Source organism: Pseudonaja textilis, chromosome 10 (assembly GCF_049901715.1).
Source record: "Pseudonaja textilis isolate UNSWEBS1 chromosome 10, rPseTex1.2, whole genome shotgun sequence".
Lineage (NCBI taxonomy): Eukaryota > Metazoa > Chordata > Lepidosauria > Squamata > Elapidae > Pseudonaja > Pseudonaja textilis.
Genome location: NC_141999.1, coordinates 24074125 through 24095861, shown reverse-complemented (window position 1 = coordinate 24095861; position 21737 = coordinate 24074125). Strand labels below are relative to the sequence as shown.

Genomic DNA, 21737 nt, shown 5'->3' with positions numbered 1-21737 from the left:
GAAGGATGGAAGGCTGAGTCAACCTTGAGCCTGGTGAGAATTGAACACTTGGCAGTGGGCAGAGTTAGCCTGCAATACTGCATTCTAACAGGAAGGAAGGGAGGGAGGGAGGGAGGGAGGAAGGAAGGTTGGTTTACAGAGTCAGCCTCTTGCCCACAACAATCTGGGTCCTCATTTTACCCCCCTCGGAAGGACGGAAGGTTGAGTCAACCTGGAGCCTGGTGAGATCTGAACTGGCAAATTGCAGGCAGCCGGCAGGCAGCAGAAATAGCCTGCAGTACCGCACTTTCACCACTGTGCCACCGTGGGATCGGTGAGGGGGAATTTTGATTTGCGGGCCCTCCTATCCGAGTCCGACGCCGCTAAACGTTCAGGCAGGGGTTGCTGGCGCCATCAGGAATGAAAAGGAAGACAAAACGACAACAACGCACCGTATCCGTAAGGTTTTAATGATCTCTCTGCTCGGGAAGACCTACAGAATACAATCCACAGAGAAGAGGCAGGAGGAAGGGCGGGGGGAGGAGGGGAAAAAAAGCAGAGACGGAGACCGAACCGAGTCATAAATGTAAATCTAAACAACTCACAGGAAAACCACAGTGGAACTTCCAAACACGGAGCCTCCGTGGAAGAGGGGAGGAGGAACATGGCAAGGCGGAGCAGACTTCAAAAACAGCAAACACGACTCTTTCGTCTTTTGTTGCAGACGGACGGACGGAGGGATATTTTAAATAGACACTCCTGGGGGGGGTTCGCTCAGGAGGCAGCCCCTAGAAAAGGAGTGGGGAAGCCCCCCCCCCAGCTGTTGTTAAACACCAGTTCCAAGCAGGTTCTGGGTTCCAATTCTGCCTTCTTCCATAGAATCCTAGCTTGTTAGTCTATGAGATCTCCAAACTTGGCCAGCTTTAAGACTGGGGGACTTCAACTCCCAGAATTCCCCAGCCAACATAGCTTATTTTCTTACAATCCCTTCCTCTTGCAATCTCTCCTCTTTGAGGGAGAGGCGAAAAAGAAACAGACACGGCCGGCTGGGAATTCTGGGAGTTGAAGTCCGCCAGTCTTAAAGCCGGCCAAGGTTTGGGGACGCCATGTGCCAGACCTACCTTAACCATCTCAAATTTGCACTCTCTTTTCCTTCACCGCGGTGCCGCCCGCTGTCTCCTTTTTTGGGGGGTGGGGGGGGATTTTTCAGGGGCTCCTCAAGATACAAGGGGAGAGACGAGAAGAGGCCAGCCCACGCTTCCGGGGACTCCCAAGAATTAAAGAAATAAAGCCAGCCTGGGAAGAGCAGACAAGATATGGCCGAAAAGGATTTCTTTCCCTTGGAATTTAAGCAAGGAGCTTCCCAGGAGGAGGCCTGGCCTGAGCAGCAATTACTCTGCCCTTCCAGACAAGGTAAGCTGCGATCATCCCTTTCCTCGGGGCTTAACCGAATTACTGCTCGTCCAAACGGGGCGTTTAAGTCCCACTTTCTTAACAATCTCAGGGGAGGGAAAGAAAGACTTAAATCCTTCTTTTATTTAGGAAGAGATCTGTCCCCCCCACCCCCCCAATCTGCTATGAGACTCCCCGCAAAGGTTGTGTTTTGCTAAGCCCTGGATAAAAATTGGCCCAGATATTTAGGATTCCAGCCGGTCCACCGTCTCATGCCCGGTGGGGGTGACGGTGAGTTGAAAACCAAGTCGCGCAGGGGACAACTTTCCTTGTGCCAGGATGGGGGACCTTATTCTGGTTGGAAAGACATTGGCTGAGCCAGGAGGGAGAAGTCAAGCGGGAAACTAGTCTGGAATCTCTCTGGAGGCACAAAAGGGCGAAGTCGGAGCTTCTCGGATGCTGTTGAACTTTCTCTGAGCCGGGTGCAAGCCGGCAATCTGGGCAGATTCCTGTATGATAGGCACCAGCAAGGAAGTGGCTAACTGAACTCTTCACCTGTGGATCTGGCTGTTGGCGCTTGGCAGTTCTCCCAACTCTCCAAACCGCGAGAGGCGGGAACCCACCCCAAGAGCCCCAGACCATCCAGCTCTCCAGAACAAGATCCACGGACCGGGATCCAACGTTAAGAAGGGAGGGACACCCCCGAATCTGACCATGAGCATTCCTGGGAAACAGGGGGGAGGGGTGCTCCAGAAAGAGATGGACGAGGCCTTTTCACAACTAGGCTGTGCTCAGGACACACGCCAGCCACTTGCTAATAACAACGCAAACCCAAATCTACTGATTTCTGAAACATCAAGGCGGGCAAGAGACAAGGAGACATCAAAGACAAGGAGACATCCAATTCCGGAAGAAGGACAGAAGAAACGGAGGGTACGCATCGGAATGGGGCCACCTGGGGAGGCGGCTTCCGGGCTGGGTGAGACCGCTTCCCCTTTCGTCCCGGCCTTTATAAATAAATTTTTCACATCTAGCTCACAGTGAAGATGCAGTTGCTACAGAGATTATCCTAGCCAGATAATCCACCAGAGGGCACTTTCCGTGGAGTCCGGCGTGGGGCAAAAGGGCTCCTGGGCTCCCCTCTAGTGGCCACAATTAATCACAATGTCATCGTATTCTTCCTGGGGAAAGAAAGAAAGACGGGCTGTTGGGCGTCTGCAGGGCTGAGCCCAGGGGGAAGGGTCAAAGGCAGCATCAGTCTGGAGTCCCTTTGCACCCACAAGAAAGCTGAGTCCAGCCCCCCCCCGCTGAATTCTGCTGACTCTTAGAGCTACCACCCATTTGCTTTGAGCGTTAGCAGTTTGGATTCTTGTAGAAAGTGTTAGCATGCAGTCATTCCTCCCTCCCTCCCTCTTTTCTTCCTTCCTTCCTCCCACCTTCCCCGCCTTGACTCCTTCCTTCCTTTCTCCTTATGCCTTCTTTCCTCCCTCCGACTCCTTCCTTCCTTTCTTCCAGCCTGACTCCTTCCTTCCTCCCTCCTCCGCTCGACTGACTCTTTCCTCCCTCCCTCCGACTCCTTCCTTCCTTTCTTCCAGCCTGTCTGACTCCTTCCTTCCTCCCCTCAACTGACTCTTTCCTCCTTCCCTCCGACTCCTTCCTTCCTTGTCTGACTCCTTCCTTCCTTCCTCTGACTCCTTCCTCCCTCTGACTCCTTCCTTCCTCCCATCCTGTCTGACTCCTTCCTTCCTTCCTCCGACTCCTTCCTTCCTTCCTCCGACTCCTTCCTTCCTTCCTCCCATCCTGTCTGACTCCTTCCTTCCTCCGACTCCTTCCTTCCTCATCTGACTCCTTCCTTCCACCCATCCTGTCTGACTCCTTCCCTCCTTCCTCTGACTCCTTTCTTCCTTCTACCCATCCTGTCTGACTCCTTCCTTCCTTCCTCCGACTCCTTCCTTCCTCATCTGACTCCTTTCTTCCTTCTACCCATCCTGTCTGACTCCTTCCTTCCTTCCTCCGACTCCTTCCTTCCTCATCTGACTCCTTTCTTCCTTCTACCCATCCTGTCTGACTCCTTCCTTCCTTCCTCCGACTCCTTCCTTCCTCATCTGACTCCTTTCTTCCTTCTACCCATCCTGTCTGACTCCTTCCTTCCTTCCTCCGACTCCTTCCTTCCTCATCTGACTCCTTTCTTCCTTCTACCCATCCTGTCTGACTCCTTCCTTCCTTCCTCCGACTCCTTCCTTCCTCATCTGACTCCTTTCTTCCTTCTACCCATCCTGTCTGACTCCTTCCTTCCTTCCTCCGACTCCTTCCTTCCTCATCTGACTCCTTTCTTCCTTCTACCCATCCTGTCTGACTCCTTCCTTCCTTCCTCCGACTCCTTCCTTCCTCATCTGACTCCTTCCTTCCTTCCTCCCATCCTGTCTGACTCCTTCCTCCCTCCCTCCGACTCCTTCCTTCCTTCCTCCCATCCTGTCTGACTCCTTCCTCCCTCCTTCCGACTCCTTCCTTCCTTCCACCCATCCTGTCTGACTCCTTCCTCCCTCCCTCTGACTCCTTCCTTCCTTCCTTCCTTCTTACTTACTCCCCTCCCCTTCCCCCCCCCCCGCACAGAGTGCCAAGCGGCCTGTCTCACTGCTTGCCTCTCCCTTGCGATCGCACTCACCTCGCTGTTACTGTCCACACTTTCCTCAGAATCCCAGTCCGGCTCCTCGGAACCGAATTCCCGTAAGAGCTGCGGGATTTTTTGGTCAGGACGGTGCACGGCGCTGTACATGGGCGTGTAGCCCACGTACATGCGTGCCTCTGTGTCAGCTCCTGCGCGCAAGAGGCACTCCACTACTTCGGGGCTCTGGGATTCCACCGCGAGGTGGAGAGGACTCCGGCCACAACTTAGCTCCTGCAAGGCAACAACTGCTTGTCAGTTGAAGGCGTCCATGCGAATCCCGTTTGGACGCTCCAGTTACAAGAAGTGGGAAAATATTCAGGCAACAAATTAGCGCCATGCATTTAAAATAAGTTTCAAGCTCTCCTAGTTGAGAAATAGTTTCACAACAACAATGTAGCAGAGGCGGCGTTGAAAGAGGGATCAGCCTAGAATCCCAGCACAGGCGCTAAGTCCCCTTGTGGCTACACAGGGATTCTAAGCTCATGCCTCTTTTAACGCCGCCCCCAGCTTCTGGCAACTCCTTCCCCTACTCAACTGGCCACCTCCTCACCTGACGTCCACGTCAGCTTCCACTGGTCAAAAGGGAGTTATACTTAACAGGGGCAGTCCTCGACTCATGACAGGTTGCTTAGCGACCATATGAAGTTATGACAGACCCCGGAAGATATTTAGGACTTGGTCCTCGCGTTTTGATGGACAACCCATTCCCTGTAGTCACATAATCAGATTTGATATGGTGGGCAACTGGCCTGTGTTTATGATCTCTGGCAGCATCCCGCAGTCCCATGACCGTGTTTTACGACATTTCTGACAAAACCCGGTGTTCACTTCCGGTTTTTGGTAAAAACCGCCCCCAAAGGGTTTTAATGTCCATGGATTCACTTAATAACCATGCTGATTTGCTTAATCATATTCATTTAATGACTCCATCATCCCTTGCGGGGTGGAGTCTGGGAAACTGAATGGAGCTAGCAGAGTATGTTTTAATGGCCAGATGCCCTTCCTGTTGCCAGGGTGGAGTTTTGTTTCAGCAAAGCTATTCTCATTGTGCCCAGAGGAAATATCTGCCTCTACCTAAGGATCGAACTCAGTCACTCTTGTGAGGCCACCGCACCATTCATTGATTTGCTTAATGCCCGTTGCAAAACAGGTCATCCAATCGGGTCAGTCACGTGATCGCCTGTTTTACAAACACGGTGACTTACGACCATAACGGGCAGGCTCCATTAACAGTCAACAAGGTGAGGATTACCTGTAATAATTTGTTTTTTTTGTTTTTTTTAACCCGATTTCTCTCCCGCTTTTCTATTTGAATTCCCAGCCTGTTTAACCCGAACATCGAGGATCGCTTCCTTTAAAAACAGAATGAAATTGACACAGAGATTTTTTTTTTCCATAAAACTAACCGGTTTGTTGAGATCTGATCCTGCAGAGATTAAGAGGCTCACCATGCCCAAATCTTTCCGTAGAATGGCCACATGCAGGGGGATGTAACCTGGAGGAGGGTGTTGGAGGAAACCCCCAAAAAACAACAACAGCAAAACAAAACAATTTTATGAGGTCAACTTAGGCTGCAGGGTGGAAAAACAACCCGTCGTTCCCTGCGACCTGTAAACCTTCACCCGCCACACTGGAATTCAAAAGAAATCCCATCGTACAAAATAAATAACATCTGTTCCAATTCGGTTCAGATCCCTTGCCAGAATTTGAGCAATCTATGCAAAGCCGGCAAGGAGGTAAAATTTTAACCACAGTAGAAGTAAACACCTGGCTTTGAAAAAGAGATCAAAAATCACAATCTAACGGGGGAAGTAAGAGACGTACATTTTGTTAACCCTAAAACTTCTTATTACTGGACCACAACAGGACATAATTTTATGCATCATTTGTATGGTGCATTTTTAAAGTAATTCACCGTTCTGGTGCTTTATATTTCAATATATATTTTAATATGCTGTGTCAGGGTTCTGGCAGTGACCCCAATTAAATCACAAGTCTCGAGCCAAATTTCCAAAACTTCAAAAGGATTTATTGGGAGTTAACATGTCCGGCACTGCCTGGGTGTAGCCAACTTTGAGATACATCATTCACTGTCACCCTTGACCCTGGTTCACCCCCCACCTGTCTGGGTGTATCGTAATTCATATCTTCCAATGGGACACATCCGTAGCCCGGAGTCATCAATCAGGCTCTCCAGTTAGAAGTCAAAATAAGTACATAACGTTATTAAGTACAAAATAAACCAACAACAGAGACGAGGTTACAAGCCCACCCACTCATCAACGGATAGCTAAACTGTGTGAATTTTGGAGGCATGCCAGTGATTTTCTGAACTTCCCCCAGCCATGAGGACTAGAAACTTGTGCTCACGGTTTTCTCTCCCTGTTTACAACAGGCTTCAATGAGGAGAGTTCTATCCAGGAGTGGGCTTCAAAAATTTTAGCAAGGGGTTCTCTGCCCAGTTGCTGGGTGGGCGTGGCCACGATGGGCGTGGCCTCGTCGGCCACCTGCACCATGGGGGCGGAGGGGTTGCCTGCCCCGGGCTCCTGAGGCTTTCCTCGAGACTCCAGGAGGGCAAAAAGGGCCTCCCCAGGCTCCGGAGGCTCTCTGGAAGCTGGAAACGGGCCCATTTCTGGCCTTCCCAAACTTCTGGGAGGCCCATTTTTCGCCCTCCCTGAGCCTGTATGTGCGCTCTGCCCATACCTGCATCCAAAACGGGCTCCTGGGAGGGGAGGGGTGAGCAAAGCCAGCCAGGAGTGGGATTTGGGGGGGTTCTCTGAATTGCACAGAATCTTAGCTAGGGGATCTCCCGAACCCCCAGCAGCCCACCCCTAGCAGGGGTGGGATTCTACCAGTTCGCACCTATTCGCTAGAACTGGTTGTTAACATTCTAAGCAGTTCAGAGAACTGGTTGTTAGAAGAAATTACTGGGCCAATCCTGTAAGGAAGGCAGGAAGGAAACATTCTGGTGTTGCTTACAAAAATTCCCTCTTTGTTAGCCCTTATTTCATTCTTGGCAGGACTAGACTTCCTGTCTCAGGAACTTCTCTAGAGCTTTTTTCCCCTCCTTTGCTGGTCCTTTGCTTGTGTGGAGTGACCATTAAAGTTACAATAGCACTGAAAATAATGACTTATGACCATTTCTCACACTTACGACTGTTGCAGCATCCCCACAGTCACAAGAGACCAGGCGAGGAGAGGCGTGCCTCGATGTGAGTGATATTGAGTTGGCTACGCCCAGCCAATAACATGAGCACCAAGCCACGCCCACCCAGTCACATGACCACCAAGCCACGCCCACCACCTAAGCCACGCCCACAGAACCGGTTGTTAAAAAAATTGAATCCCACCCTTGACCCCTAGTTCTATCTATTTCATGGACGCTGCTTACCATCATAATTGGTGCAGTCCAGTTGGGCCTGGAAACGGTTGCGCTGACAGGGCCTTTGGACGGTGAGCGGCGCCAGCAGCTGTTCGGCACAATCCCGCCACCCTTCTCGGCACGCCAAGTGCAGGGCCGTATGGCCTCCTTTCTCTTGGACGCCCAGCCCGGCTCCTGCCGACACCAGTTTGCCAACAAAGCCGGATGCCCCGAGGATGACAGCGATGTGAAGTGCAGTCTAAAAGTGCGGGAAAGTGAAGGAAAGGTGAAAAGCGTCCGGTGTGTTTTTCACACTTAAGTTTTGGTGTTCTCTTATAACAAGCATGTCCAACCTTGACAACTTTAAGACTTGTGGACTTCAACTCCCAGAATTTCCCCCAGCCAGAATTTCTGGGAATTGAAGTCCAAACAAGACTTTTTTTTTAAATTTCATGCTGACTGGCAAATTCTGAGCATTGAAGTCCACAAGCGTTCAAGTTGCCACGGTTGGACACCCTTGTTTGTGTAAGAGAACACCCAAACTATTATTTGTTTAGCAAGACTGTTGACACCAGGCCTAGAAGGCTTCCGATCTCATTGTTTTATTTGTTCTCAGCTTTCATCTTTTAAAATTTAACCAGCGCAAATTCTGTCCTCAGGTCTGCCCCAAACAAGTCGTCTTATTGCGACTTATAAATTTGGGGACTGCCGGAAGCGAAGGCAAGTACCCTGCGGTCTCACCTGGCCAAGATCATTCTGAATATCCAGGTAATCGGTTCCGTGGGTGTACTGCAGAATAGAATCCAGGAAAGCTTCATGTTCATGGATCACCGCCAGGTGAAGAGCTCTGGAATGAGAGGAAAGAGCAAACATGGTTTAAAAAGTGCCAAACTCACAAGTGGAAAAAACTTTTCTGCAGTATAGATAGTTCTCGACTTACAACCATTTCATGACTGATCCGACTTAAAATGGCACTGAAAAAAGTGACTTTTCCCCGCACAGTTCTAACCTCTGCAGCCTCCCCACAGTCAAAATTCAGATGCTTAGCAACCGATTCATATATACGACAGTCTCAGCATCCCAGGTTACACGCGATCCCCTTTTGCGACCTCCCTTAAAGCCAACCTCAACGGGGACACCAGATTCCCTTACCAACTTAATTTTAGTTTAGTTTATCGTCATTGCCCCTCGCACAATGAAATTAAGTGCCCCCTTCGGCGTACATGATAAGTATCAAAATAAAAGCACAAAACAAACACCTCCTTCGCATTCTATACAGTTAAAGGCTACGGATTGCCAGGGTTAAAAACTCCAGGTGAGACAGGTCGTGAAAAAAGAGGGTGCGCTGGGCGGCGGTTGTTAAGCCGAGGATTTACCTGTAGAGGTAGTTACATCCTCGACTTAGCCTCGCCATCGAGCCCCGGAATTACGGTTATGTTGTGCGGTCCTTAAGCAGGTCATCAGGTGAGGCTCTCCCACCCTCCCCAATTTTCAATGTCGTGTGCCCCCCTTCCCCAGGGACCCCAAGTTCGCCCCCCCCCACCCGCAAAGAACCTGGGCTACCTACGTGTCTCCATCCTCCGTGACGAAGCCCAAGACGTGGCGCAGCCAAGCCTCGGGGCCCACCTGGCTCTGGAGGTGGACGCCCCCCACTCCTTCCACCAGGTCTCCCACCTCCTCGTCGCCCCCCAGGGCCGAGTCCAGGCGCCCCTCCTCCTCCTCCTCCACTTCCAGGGACTTCTGGGGGGCTCTGGGGTCAGAGGTCAAAGGGCAGCCCCCAGGGACCCCCTCAGGGACCCCCAGGCCTCCATCCTCCTGGAGCTGGACCAGCTGCCCTTCGCTGAGCGAGCCCAGGCCGCTGTCGCACCATTCCTCGCCCCCTGCCTCCAGCCTCTTGGGCTCTCGGGGGCCGCCCTGGCCGGGCTGTCCCTGGACGAAGGCCATGGCTCGGGACGGGCCTACAGAGGAGCCCTCACTACGGGCAGAGGGGCCATCGCGGAGGCCGGGCCCCCAAAATCCGCCGGCGGGGGACCGAGAAACTCAAGCAGCCGGCCCGGCCGAGGATGCCATGAAGGGGAATTTCAGCGGCCTGGGGATTCCCCGGGGTGAGCGTCTTATCAGGCGAAGAGAGGCATGCCGGGAGTTGTAGTGACGCTCCTGGCCGTCGTTCTTTTTTTTTTCTCTCTCTCTCCTCCCCTCCCTCTGCGCCTGCGCTTTAGAAAACAAGACGGCGGCTCCATATATTTTTTCTCGAGGTATGATGGGAAGTGGAGTCCTGCGAGTAAAGACTTTTGGATAACATTGGCGTTTTTTTCACGTTTTGGTGTTTCCCTTTAGAACGTCCTCTCGTTTACGTTACTATTCGTTTATATTCGCCTCCGTCTAATTTTTTTTGGCTTTGAGGCGGCCCTAATTTGGAAGGACGGTTTCACGCTTCATCGACGTCGCCCCCAACTTAGCGCAAAGCCTGAAGGGAGATGGGAGTTATTTGCAATTTCTCTTTCCCCGCCCCCTCGTCCCTAGCCGTGGTTCGGCGAGCCCAAAACGGTCTCGCCCATCGGTGACGCCATAGGTTGTTTGTTTGTAAAGCTGGTCGGCTATTGGCTGCTCGCCCGCGGGGCTTTTCGGGACTTGTAGTTTTCCTCTCAGGGAGCAACGGTCTGTTTGGATTCTCGGCGGAGCGGCGACGCGACCTTCCATGGCAAGCCGGGAAGGTAACGGTGCCCCTGAGGGAACCGGTGGGCTGAGGGAGCCCGGGGCTCCTGCCCAGTCTCCCCTTCTTCCTTCTGTTTCCCTTGTCACAGGCGCTGCCGCCAGTCCCGAACAAGGCGCCGAAAAGGCCTCGAAGTCCTCGGTGAGGATTTAGGGGGCGAAATTGGGGGGGCGTCGCTCCAAATCCCCCCCAGGGCCTTCTCTCGAGGCGGCTGTGCCCCCACAGAGGGGAAGGGGGCGCCCGGAGCGATGTCCATCAGGCGGAAATCCAACCGGTAGAGCTCCCCGGGCTCGAGGCCCAGAATAAGGACTCTTAAAATATCATTTCGGGGGGGGGGGGGGGGGGTTGGACTTCCAAGCCCATCATCCCCGCCTCAGCTGGATGGGAGTCAGGTGAGGGGGGAGAAAACCCTCTGAGGAAAATCCTGCTGCTATGCCAATTTTCCCCATCCTCCCTTAGGAATTTTCCAAAATAAAACAAAATATATAAATAATAATATCGTGGGGGGAATCCATCCTTTTAAAATCTGGTATGGTTTGGGTACCTGGGGATCCCGTCTCCTCGACTTACGGCCACAAGTGAACCCCACATTTTTGCTGCTAAGTGAAACGTTGAAATGGCAAATAGGGTCTCCCTGCTTGAGCTGGGGGCTGGACTAGAAGACCTCTAAGGCCCCTTCCAGCTGGATTCCTGATTGATTCCTTTGTTGATGGAATTTGGCTCCCGTTTTTACAACCATTGGTGCCGCGGTTGTTAAGTGAGTAACAGGGTTGTGAAGTGAATCCTGCTTCCCTGTTAAGTTTTGCTTGGAGCCATGTCCAAAAGAAGGGGGCTCACGTAACCTTGGGACACTACAACCGTCATAAATATGAGTCAGTTGCCAAGTGGCCAGTTTTGATCACGTGACCATAATGATGCTGCAACGGTCGTAAGAATGAAAAACAGTCACAGGTTACTGTTCTTGGAACGGTCACACTGAGCGAACAGTTGTAAGTCAGGGACGACCTGTAGATCTTTTATTACAGCTGGTCCTAAAAATACATGACATACACAAATCTGCCACCATTAAGTGCCTGCTTGAAGTGATGACACTGGAAAAAGGGACTTAACAACCTGTCCTTAGGTTTACGACGGTCACGGCATCTCCACACTCACGTGATCAAAATTTGCCAAGCAGAGTCAATGGGGAAAGCTGGATTCGCTTAACGACTGCAATGATTGTGTTTGAGGGCTGCTGCAAAAGAGGTCATAAAGTCAGGCGGGTCTCACTTAACAACTGTCTTATTTAGCGATGGGAGTTATGGTCCCAGTTGTGGTCGTACACTGATTACATATGTCATTAAGTAAACACATCAAGATCTAAATAATGCATAAATAATACAAATAAGTCAGAATTACATTAACACTTGCATCAGTTGTGCAGTTAATCAAGCTTGTCATTCAAACTATTGCATATGTTACAAACAAGTGACAAAATTTAGCCACACTTGAGAAGAAAGTTGATGATTGTAAATACAACTGATCAGAATCACCGGGGAATTGGATTTAATGTGGAATAGACAGTATAAAATGGTGTTTCTTAACACTGGGCAGCTTGAAAACCTATGGACATCAACTCCCACAATTCCCCAGCCAGCAGAAATCTGGGAGTTGAAGTCCACGTATCTTCAAGCTATCCAGGTTGAGAAGCACTCGTATAAAAGGATATCTCTTGCCATTTCAGAGGCTCATTCTTCTCTGGGCACAGGTTTAAATTCAAATGAAATGCCCTTATATCTTTTCTCCAGAAATGCCGATGGTGAAACATTGATCCATACTGGGGCTAGAGCCTTTCTGAGTTTGAGGCCAGAAAGCACCCTTAGCTCTGGAAAAAGTGCCGGAGCCACTGAAAAATACATTTTTAGGAAAGGATAGGTTTGGGACATTCTGGAATTTCACAGTTTTTTTGGGGGGGCGGAGTGTGCTTAACAGGCCTTAACCCTGCTCAAGTTGAGGCCAGACAAGATTGGCCTGACTTAATATTAACAATAAATTCAGTTAATGTTAAGGAATTCTAAGAAATGACATCCCTCCTTTCTTTCTTTCTATAGAGTTCAGATTCTGATGAGGAAGGAGGAGCTTCTGGCCAGACAGAAAGTAAGCAACTATCCAGTGGGAGCTCATGTTTTACTTTAAATATTGTGAATGTATAAATTGAGGCTCTCCCGATATCTCCAAACTGTCTTCCTATAGTTAATGAAAAATGATTTCTAGCCATAGAACCCCCTGAATTGTGAAACCCAGGATAAGAATATTTGCTGTACATGGTAGCTATGTAATCAAGCATTATAATTACATTCTTTGGCCTGGAATAAAGTAAGGCTGGCCTTAATCCATTGAGCAAAGACACATGACTTCTTTCTCTGGGCAACAGTAACATGTCCATTTATTAGTGAGCTTGTACTTTGTGTCAGCTGCCTCATGACAAGGTGAGCAAATCTCCAGTGGAGCACGTAAATCAGAATTTATTTATCAAAAATAAGAATAGAATAGAGGAAACGAGTTCCTACAACAACAGTGCGTCTTCCCTTTCAGAGTTACACTTCTCTGAAACGAGGGGGATCTTGTTTTTTTGCTTTTTTAACAATCTTCTTGGAGTGAGGCAAAACAAACTAGAAAAGCCTCAAACTAGATTCCCTATGGCTGACCGGGGAATTCTGGGACTTGAAGTCCATCCGGCTGAAAGATACCAAGGTTGAGAAACACTGTTTGAAGACATTAGCAATTTTTTTTATATATAAAGCGTAGAATAGCCAGCCTTTGAGCCGCAGGTAGATTTTTCTCCAGGTAAGAGTTTAGCACAGTATGCAGAGATCTCATGGGGGGTCCCTGGCGCTTTTTGAGTTTGGTTATTTTCCTGCAGACATTTTATGACCCAACTAGGTAACGTCAGTGCTACAAGGGAGTAGGCTTTGTGGAGGACTGTGGGGGTCCGTGGTGCCCTCTGAGCTTGGTGGTTTTCCTTGCAGACCTTTAGGTAACTTCATTAGTGCACTGATTATCTCTTCTATCGGCACAGATCTCAGCTCTTCAAGGCAAATTATAATGTTGCGATTTTTTTTTTCTTTCTTACCAGTGGAATTTTTGCGAAACCTCTTTTCCCGGACTCTGGGCTTCGGCAGCGAGAAGCCCGAGAAGGTGCTGGAGGAACTGACGCTGGAAGGCGTGACCAACTTCATTCTCACTGAGAAATGTAAACCAGTTCTTTCTAGAGACTGAAATATTTTGCTCTTTTCCTTTTTCTGTCAGCCTCTGAAGTGGATGAAAAAGGTGTGGGGGGAGGGGAAGAGCTTGTGATGCAGGTGGTGGTGTAGATCAAAGGGAGGAGGGAGGTTTGGCACCTCTTTGTGTTGTAGTTAAACGCTGTTATCAGTATATCTCTGCACGCTTACCTTGGTCGCTGATACTTTTACCGACAGGGACTGCTGTCGACAAAAGTTATTTTCCCAGGGCCACCCAAAGTAGTCAGGCTCTTAGCAGAAGAATTTGAATCCCAGCCTCTAAAATTCTGCGGCTTCTCAGTTGCTGAGGCTCCAATGGTTGGATGCCCATGTCAAGCAGTTGATGCTGTTCAGGGTATGAGGGTGGCATGGTGGAATTCAGGGGTTGATATTGAAAGGCAACGTCTTTCTCTTGCAGGCAAGAATATAATCTGTATGGTTGGTGCAGGAATCTCAACCAGTAAGTGTCACGGTGGCTTTGCCGGTCACGTGTCTTACGTCTCTTTTTTGTTTGTTTGTTTTGTGCAAATGTAGGAGCAGAATGTGATGCTGGTTGATAAAATTAGAAGCTGCCTTTACATAGTTAGGGGTCAGAAGGAGTTTTTTTTTCCTACTCAATCTGAAAAGGTGTGCTCTTATCCTGCAAGAGAGATTATTTTTTTTAATAAGGAAACTCTTTTTCTGGGAGAATAGAGAAAAAACGTTCACAAGAAGCGCTCTGGCGAATCAGAATCATTTCTCCCCTTTGCTCTAAGCTGGGCTTGAAATAATGGATCTGGGAACCTCAAGTACAGCATCTGCCTCTTAGCTCAAACTGTGTTGGTGCTCTCTAGCATCAGAATAAATGAGCCCCTATCCTTAGAATGTATCCTTAGTTAGTTTTCTATTCAGCTGCTTCCAGCTATCCATTTGGTCTCCGCATCTGCCCTTTCTGCCTCTCAGGTGCGGGGATCCCCGATTTCCGCTCACCTGGCACGGGGCTATATGCCAATCTGCAGCAATACAGTCTACCGTATCCCGAAGCCATCTTTGAGATTGGCTACTTCAAGGTACCAGGCTGAGTTACCCGCTTGCTATTTACGTGGGCTGAATACGGTGCTCTCTTGTGCTTTGCTTTCTTTGGCATAACTGATTTTTGATGTCTGTTTTCATTTAGCAAAACCCAGAACCATTCTTCGCCTTGGCTCGGGAGCTCTACCCAGGGCAGTTCAAGGTCAGATAGTTTTTCATATTTCCTGAGCGGTGGGCAGGGATTTAAACTCAATCCTGCAGCAATCTTGTCGCCTTAGGAGAAGAAATGGCTGCCTGAAAGAGTTCCTAACAAGTGCTCCCCGCGCCTCCTTCACACTCTTGAGTAGCTGGATCTGAAGTCCACCTCTGTTTTGGTCTGCTTCTAGTTTAGAGAGATGCTCAAAATCAGTTCTTAAGAGATTTTAAGTGAGGGGCTAAGAGGCTTTAAAGTAGAACCAGCACTACATCCTCTGAATTTTCTTAACAATTTTTAGTGTTTGGGGAAGAGGGACATTTCTTTATCAGAACTGGTTACAATACAATTCCCGTACAATAAACGCACACCTGCAGAACTGCATTCTTCAATTAGAATTAACCCGACTGATTAGATTGTCCCCAGAGAGACTACTATCAATGCCCCTCTTCAGCGGTGGGATTCTACCAGTTCGCACGTATTCACTAAAACCAGTTGTTAACATTCTAAGCAGTTCGGAGAACTTGTTGTTAGAAGAAATTACTGGCCTAATCCTGTAAGGAAGTCAGGAAGGAAACATTCTGGTGTTGCTCACAGAAACTGCCTCTCCATTAACCCTTATTACATTCTTGGCAGGACTAGACTTCCTGTCTCTGGACCGTCTCTGGAGTTTTTTTCCCCTCCTTTGCTGGTACTTTGCTTGTGTAGAGGGACCATTCAAAGTTACAATGGCACTGAAAAAAGTGACTTATGACCCTTTTTCACACTTACGACTGTTGCAGCATCCCCACAGCCATGAGAAGCCAGGCGAGGAGAGGCATGTCTCGATGTGAGTGATGTTGAATTGGCCATGCCCACCAACTAAGCCACACCCACAGAACCGGTTGTTAAAAAATTTGAATCCCACCCCTGCCCCTCTTGTGTGAAATGAATTGGATTGAGGTATATAGGTACAACATTTTAGGAGTGGGGCCTCCTTTTTTGAACAGCCCCTCTGTTGAAATGAAAGTTCCCTTCTCCGGCTTTGTTCCAGAAGATGCCACACACCAAGTTCTTTTGTTGATTGCTCCGTGTCCTCTGCAGGTTTTAATGAACTGAAGCTGATGTTTTTTGTGCTGTTGTCCATTGATTATGGATTAATTTACTGTGGTTTATTGTTTCATTTAACCGCCGTGGATGTTTTGTTGTTAATTTACAATGGATGTTTTAATGTGATGATGTTGTTAACTGCCATAAGTCCCGTAAGTGTCAGAATGAATGAATAAACATATAAATAAAAACTACCCCTTTGGTTTCCTTTGTGAAAAGAAAATATGACATTTAAGGCTCTGGTCCTTTTCAGCCCACAGTCTGTCACTACTTCATCCGCCTTTTGAAGGATAAAGGGCTGCTGCTACGCTGCTACACTCAGGTAAATAAGTCCTTTTCCTTTTAGGTCTCTTTCTGGTCTTTGGGGCTGGTGCTTTAAAACAAAAGTTAAAGCTTTTGTTGTATTATTCCTGCCTCCTAAATAAATAAGGGCCGTTAGCGTTTTCTTGCTTTGAAATGGTGCATTGCAGCAAGTGAATTTTGCCTGAGTCGTCTTGACTGTGAGCCAGTAAGATGATTTATAGCAGAGCTGGAACTTTTCAGTGCCAGGCTTTTCCCTAGGTATATCTTCAAGACAAAGGGAAACTTTTCTTCTCTGTTAATGTTCCAGCATCCTGTTTATCATTTATTAATATCATGCTCCCATCTTTCAGTAGCTCCTCCTTCATAGAGGCCAACAATAACCATGATGGTGCCGTTGGAACTACAATTACCATTGTGCATAGCCTTGCATAGAGTCTTTGAAGCAGTCTGAGCCCCTCTCGGAGACTCCTAGTCAGATTTAGCTCCAGGATTGATTGACGGCCATCGGAGGTTGGATTTATTTCAAACTTCTTTCCTTCTTTCCAGAACATCGACACCTTGGAGCGGGTGGCCGGTCTGGATGCCGAACACTTAGTGGAAGCTCATGGCACCTTTTATACCTCCCATTGCATCAGCTCAACTTGCAAGGCTTCCTACAGCCTGGAGTGGATGAAAGGTGAGGGTCAGGCATTGGAAGCAGGGAAGACGTTATCAGGGGCCCTCTGGAAGGGATCAGAGGGGTAAAGAAAATATTTTAAAAAATCCTTTGGAATAAACTTGTTATTGTAAAGAATTGAACAGTGTTGAGGGAATTATTCGTTTAGCAGAGCGATGGCGTTGGGGGAAAAAACTCTCCTTGGGTCTAGTTGTTCTGGTGTGCAAGATAGGAGGGTTGAGGCCCATCTCACATCTGGGGGAGGGGAAGCCAGATGTTCCAGAGGTCAGGCGCAACGACAGAGAAGGCCCTCCTCCTGGACCCCACCAGCTGGGATACTGGAGGTGAGGCAGCGTGCCTCCTCTGCCTGCACAGGTGGTACGGACCAATCCCAGTGGGGTGAGACAATCCCTCAAGGAACCTGGACCGCTGCCACTTAATGTCAAATCATGAATTAGCTGCAAACGGAATTGGCTCAGGTGCATTGCTCTTCTTTTTTCTTTCAGAAAAAATATTTGCATCTGTCACCCCCAGGTGTGAAAAATGTCAGAGCGTAGTGAAGCCAGGTGAGCCTCTGACCCGGTCATCCCTCAGAGCCACGTCCTGGGATCTTGGTGCTTATCGGTCAGGTTTCAGGGAACCTGAAAGGCTCTGCTTTCTTTTCCTTCCTTCAGACATCGTGTTTTTTGGAGAGAATCTTCCTCCGCGTTTCTTCTCTCTCATGCAGTCGGTAAGTGCTTCAGCCGTTGGTCCTTTGGACTCGGGACGCTGGCAGCCCCAGGTTGGAGGTCTCCCAGGATTTCTGAATCCTTATTTAAGGAGTTAAAATCTCCCCAGGCGAAAGGATGCTAGCAATGTATGCTAACTGGTCAGACGTGATCCATAATTGGTCAGGAAATCTGGTGAATGAAAATAGGGCACAAAAGGAGCCGTGTTTTCGGCATAGAGATAAAGGATGTTTTTTTTTTTTAAAGCATTCAGCTTCCATGGAGTCATATCTTTCTCCCAGAGGAACAAAACGTCGGGCAAACATTAGCTGGATCTTGCACTCTAAGCAGATTAGCACATTAACCTTCAGTGTTATAGGCAGAGGTCCCTCCACATGCAGCATGTAATCATTTGAAATCCTGTACGGCTCGTCCTCGACTTACAACAGTTCGCTTAGTGACCATTTGAAGTTACTACAGCACTGAAAAAAGTGATATGACCATTTTTTACACATTTGACCGTTGTAGCATCCCGTGGTCACATGATTTACATTCGTATGCTGACAACCAGTTCATATTTATGACTGTTGCACTGTCGGGTGTGTGTGTGTGTGTGTGTGATGTGATCCCTTTTGGCAACCTTCTGACCAACAAAGATTCGCTTAACCGTGTTACTATTCGAACAGCTGCAGTGATTCACTTAACAAATGCGGCTAGAAAAGTAAAAAGGGGCAAAACTCACTTAACAAATCTCTCCCTTGGCCGCATAAATTTGGGGCTGAATTCGGGTCGTACGTTGAGGACCACCTGTATCTGCACACTGCAGGAACCTAGAGCTTTCCTCTCTGTTGAAGTAGTCTTACAACCAAGAGCCTTAACACTGCAGGGGTCTGTCATGACCGTAATAACATGGGGCTGCAAAGTCTGTCTAGGCCTGAATAAATGCAAGGTCAAAGGAACATTTCCAGATAGCACGACTTCAGAGACCGGAGTGTTTGAAACCAGGTTAGAAACTGGGACACAGCTCTTCAGGTGCCCGCCATCCTTCACACTCACCCTCTGCTTGCAGGATTTCCAGAACGCGGACATGCTTATTATCATGGGTACCTCCCTTCAGGTCCAGCCTTTCGCCTCTCTGGTCAGCAGGTCAGTGACCCTGGGCTGTGTAAGGGAGGGCTGGCTTTTCTGATCCAAGACGCTGCAGGAACCGTCGCTAAAGGGTCGCTCGTCTCTGTTTCTTCCAGGGTGCCCACAAACACCCCACGGCTTCTGATCAATAAGGAGAAGACTGGAGAGGTGAGGTTAGGTTTGCCACCTGCTTTCTTTGGTCTGCCACAGAGTGGAAGCTCCTGGGAATAGAGCCAGGGTGTGGGCAGCTACGGCAGCTTTTCAGGCTGTGGATTTCAGCTCCCAGAATTCCTGAGCTGACATGCTTCTTATACCTCTGAGAATCAAGAAGGCATTGGCTTGAGTGGCTTCTGAATGCTATCCTGTTGCTCTGGCCTTTTAAAAATAGGCTTTTTAGCCCAGGCAACATCTCCTGCCTATCCCCAACCAAGTCATCTTCCCGACTCTCTACCCTAAAATTATTTCAATGTTATGACCTGTGGGAATTCAACTTGCAGAATTCCCGAGCCAGCTTATATCATGATAGTTCTCTGCCGATCTTCCACCTTAAAATTGTCACCGTTTTGGAGTCCTCCAAGAGGATATTTTTACATTTGTTGTCTCATTTCAGAGTGATCCTTTCATGTCCCTGATGGGCTTAGGCTGCGGGATGGATTTTGATTCGGAGAAGGCATACAGGCAAGTTCAGTTTGGGGTGCAGGATTGCGGCAGGGTGGATGCTGAGAACTTAAGGGTTAACCCATGAGAGGTAGGGTGTTGTTCAGTGCTTTGGTGCCAAGCAGTAGTCTTGGGTAAGAGACTTCACTTAGGAGTTAATAAAACAAAGTTTAAGCCAATAATTCTGACATGCTCAGTTCCCCTGGTGTATCTAATGCAGCTTTGTGGTCCATGTGCTGAGTTCCCCTGGTGGCTTTAGGGAGGCTTGTCCTGGTCCTGTCTATGGAGATTCTCAGTCATCCAAGTCATGGTTGTCCCAAAGGTGCTCTTTTTTTTTCCCAAGAGGCAATTGGGCTTTCTTGTTTTTCTTTGAAGAGGTTTCACTTCTCATCCAAGAAGCTTTTTCAGCTCTTGGGGGGGAAAAAGCACCTTTGGGGACACTCTTGGTCTTCATAGCCCAGAGATGTTTTACGGAGATGGTCCTGCTAGGGAGATCCACCCGACTACAAGGTAGTTGTAAAGATTGCTGGAAGAAAAGAGGCCTCTGTGATGCAGTGGTTAGAGTGCTGTATTGCAGGCCACTTCTGCTGACTATTGGCTGCCTGAAATTTGGCAGTTCAAATCCCACCAGGCTCAAGGTTGACTCAGCCTTCTGTCCTCCCAAGGGGGATAAAATGAGGGGCCAGATTGTTGGGGGCAAGAGGCTGACTCTGTAAACCGCTTAGAGAGGGCTGTAAAGCACTATAAAGTGGTATATAATTTTAAATGCTATTGCTATCTGTCTTGGAATGCTTTGTCAGCTCTGTATAAAACCCAATAAACTGGAGTTCCTTTATTTACCATTCTTTTTGGGGCGGGGGTTTTTTTCCACTCCACTTAATTTTTCAGGGACGTCGCATGGCTGGGAGACTGTGATGAGGGCTGCCTGGCTTTAGCAGAGCTGTTGGGATGGAAGGTATCTCTCCCAGTTCAAAACCACTGAGAAGAGCCCAGATATAAAAATGAATGGGATTCTCTTTGGCTCCCTCTGGGGCCTTTACTGGGAAGCGGGGTGGTTTGCCAACTTTGGTTCCTTACGTGGATTTCTCTTCTCTCCCCCTTAGAAAGAGCTGCAGGAACTGGTGAAAAAGGAACACGCTGTCATTGACGCCCAATCTGGACAGACTGCGGGTGTCGGGGCAGGCGCTGGTCAGCAACCAGCCAAGAAGCAAGAACAGAACCTGTCTTCGGAGAAAGAAAAGCCAGCTGCAAAGAAAGAAAAATGAAGAGATTAGAAAAGATCGAGGAACGCTATTTTTCTGATTATTAAAAAAACCCACCTCGACACGAACAGGGGATGCTTGGGGCCTTCTGTCTTCATTTCCTTAAGGCGAGCTGGCGGGGTGTTCTCTACCTAATTTGGGGCAAGTCCCTGTCACCCCCAAACTGCTTTGGGGAGGATAAATGAAAAGAAGATTCTTCTGTGAGTCCCTTTGTGCTGCTGGAGAAAAGGCAGGATGTAATTTAAACAAGTAAACTAAGCAAAGGGACTTAGCTTAGCCGTCTGGTGCCAAAAATTTGAGGGGAGGTTTATAGAGTTCAATGCAAAGGTGTAATCCAAAATAGGTCTCATCCCATTTAAGTCATCTCTGGGGACTTTGGGCCTGATTGACGCCACTAACAACTGAAATTATGATTGAATTGAAGTTTTAATTTAGCAGGAGTAGTATTTCTGGAAGATTTCTTTAGAACAGGGATGCCCAACTTGGCAACTTTAAAACTTGTGGACTTCAACTCCCAGAATTCCCCAGCAGCAAGCAAGCAATAGCTCTTAAAGTGGCCAAGATTGGACACACTTGCTTTAGAGCCTTGCTGGGAGGGTGAATTCGATTAATATCCAGTTAACTTCATAAATTTGTTCTAATTGTCTTAGAGGAAAAACAAGACAAAATGAGACCTGATCTTAACTTCTATCTAGCCTTTTTCTTTCTTTCTTTCTTTCTTTCTTTCTTTCTTTCTTTCTTTCTTTCTTTCTTTCTTTCTTTCTTTCTTTCTCTCTCTCTCTCTCTCTCTCTCTCTCTCTTTCTTTCTTTCTTTCTTTCTTTCTTTCTTTCTCTCTTTCTCTCTCTCTCTCTCTCTTTCCCCTCTTCCTTCTTTCCTTTCTTCCCCTTCTCTCCCTTCTTTCTTTCCTTGAGCTAACCAAGGAAGGCACTTTTGAAGAAGCATAGTTTGAAGTGTTAAACAGTTGATTTATGCAGGGTAGCAGTTTCGAACTACCTATGATGCTTTTGTTTCTGTCATTTCCATAAAGCTGTCATCAGTGACAATTAAATATAATCAGCTTGATACCACAAGATAATATGTTGTTGTTGTTTTTTCTGTGTTCCTGTGTTTATTTGAAGAAGACTGGGTGTAATTGGTGTAGCTAACATTTAGCGGTTCTTGTAGTAGTCCAGATGAGCAAAACAGGTGGTAATTCAGGGGGTTGGATGTTGGTGCCCTCTCGTGGACACAAAGCGAAACTTGCTTTTACAAAGTTTAATATGGATGCAATCCGTACGCGTTCTCTTGATTTCTGCACTGAGAGGCAGCTATTAACTTTCCCATCAGTTTTCTGGGGATCGCAGGTTACACCTGAATAG

At 48.2% G+C, this 21737-nt stretch overlaps 2 protein-coding genes across 3 annotated transcripts; one reads left to right on the top strand and one right to left on the bottom strand.

Annotated features, from left to right (window-relative positions):
* Nucleotides 1–428: 428 nt before the first annotated feature.
* Nucleotides 429–9580, bottom strand: NFKBIB (NFKB inhibitor beta). Its single transcript, XM_026715332.2, has 6 exons — nucleotides 8968–9580; nucleotides 8142–8247; nucleotides 7431–7659; nucleotides 5446–5534; nucleotides 4037–4270; nucleotides 429–2552 (listed from the first exon to the last, which is right to left on the bottom strand). The coding sequence occupies exons 1-6, from the start codon at nucleotides 9342–9344 to the stop codon at nucleotides 2514–2516; spliced, it is 1074 nt and encodes a 357-aa protein (XP_026571117.2). The 5' UTR covers nucleotides 9345–9580; the 3' UTR covers nucleotides 429–2513.
* Nucleotides 9581–10026: 446 nt separating this feature from the next.
* Nucleotides 10027–21454, top strand: SIRT2 (sirtuin 2). Of its 2 annotated transcripts, none has more exons than XM_087940199.1 (16): nucleotides 10027–10114; nucleotides 10205–10247; nucleotides 12206–12249; nucleotides 13229–13345; nucleotides 13792–13833; nucleotides 14316–14422; nucleotides 14530–14586; nucleotides 15920–15988; nucleotides 16516–16645; nucleotides 17131–17190; nucleotides 17299–17354; nucleotides 18401–18477; nucleotides 18576–18627; nucleotides 19070–19137; nucleotides 20005–20071; nucleotides 20220–21454. In XM_087940199.1, the coding sequence occupies exons 1-16, from the start codon at nucleotides 10099–10101 to the stop codon at nucleotides 20379–20381; spliced, it is 1167 nt and encodes a 388-aa protein (XP_087796325.1). In that variant the 5' UTR covers nucleotides 10027–10098; the 3' UTR covers nucleotides 20382–21454. The 2 variants fall into 2 exon arrangements, with proteins under 2 accessions (XP_087796325.1, XP_026571115.1); XM_026715330.2 differs by having other exon boundaries at nucleotides 10205–10254; nucleotides 12204–12249.
* The last annotated feature ends 283 nt before the right edge of the window (nucleotides 21455–21737 follow it).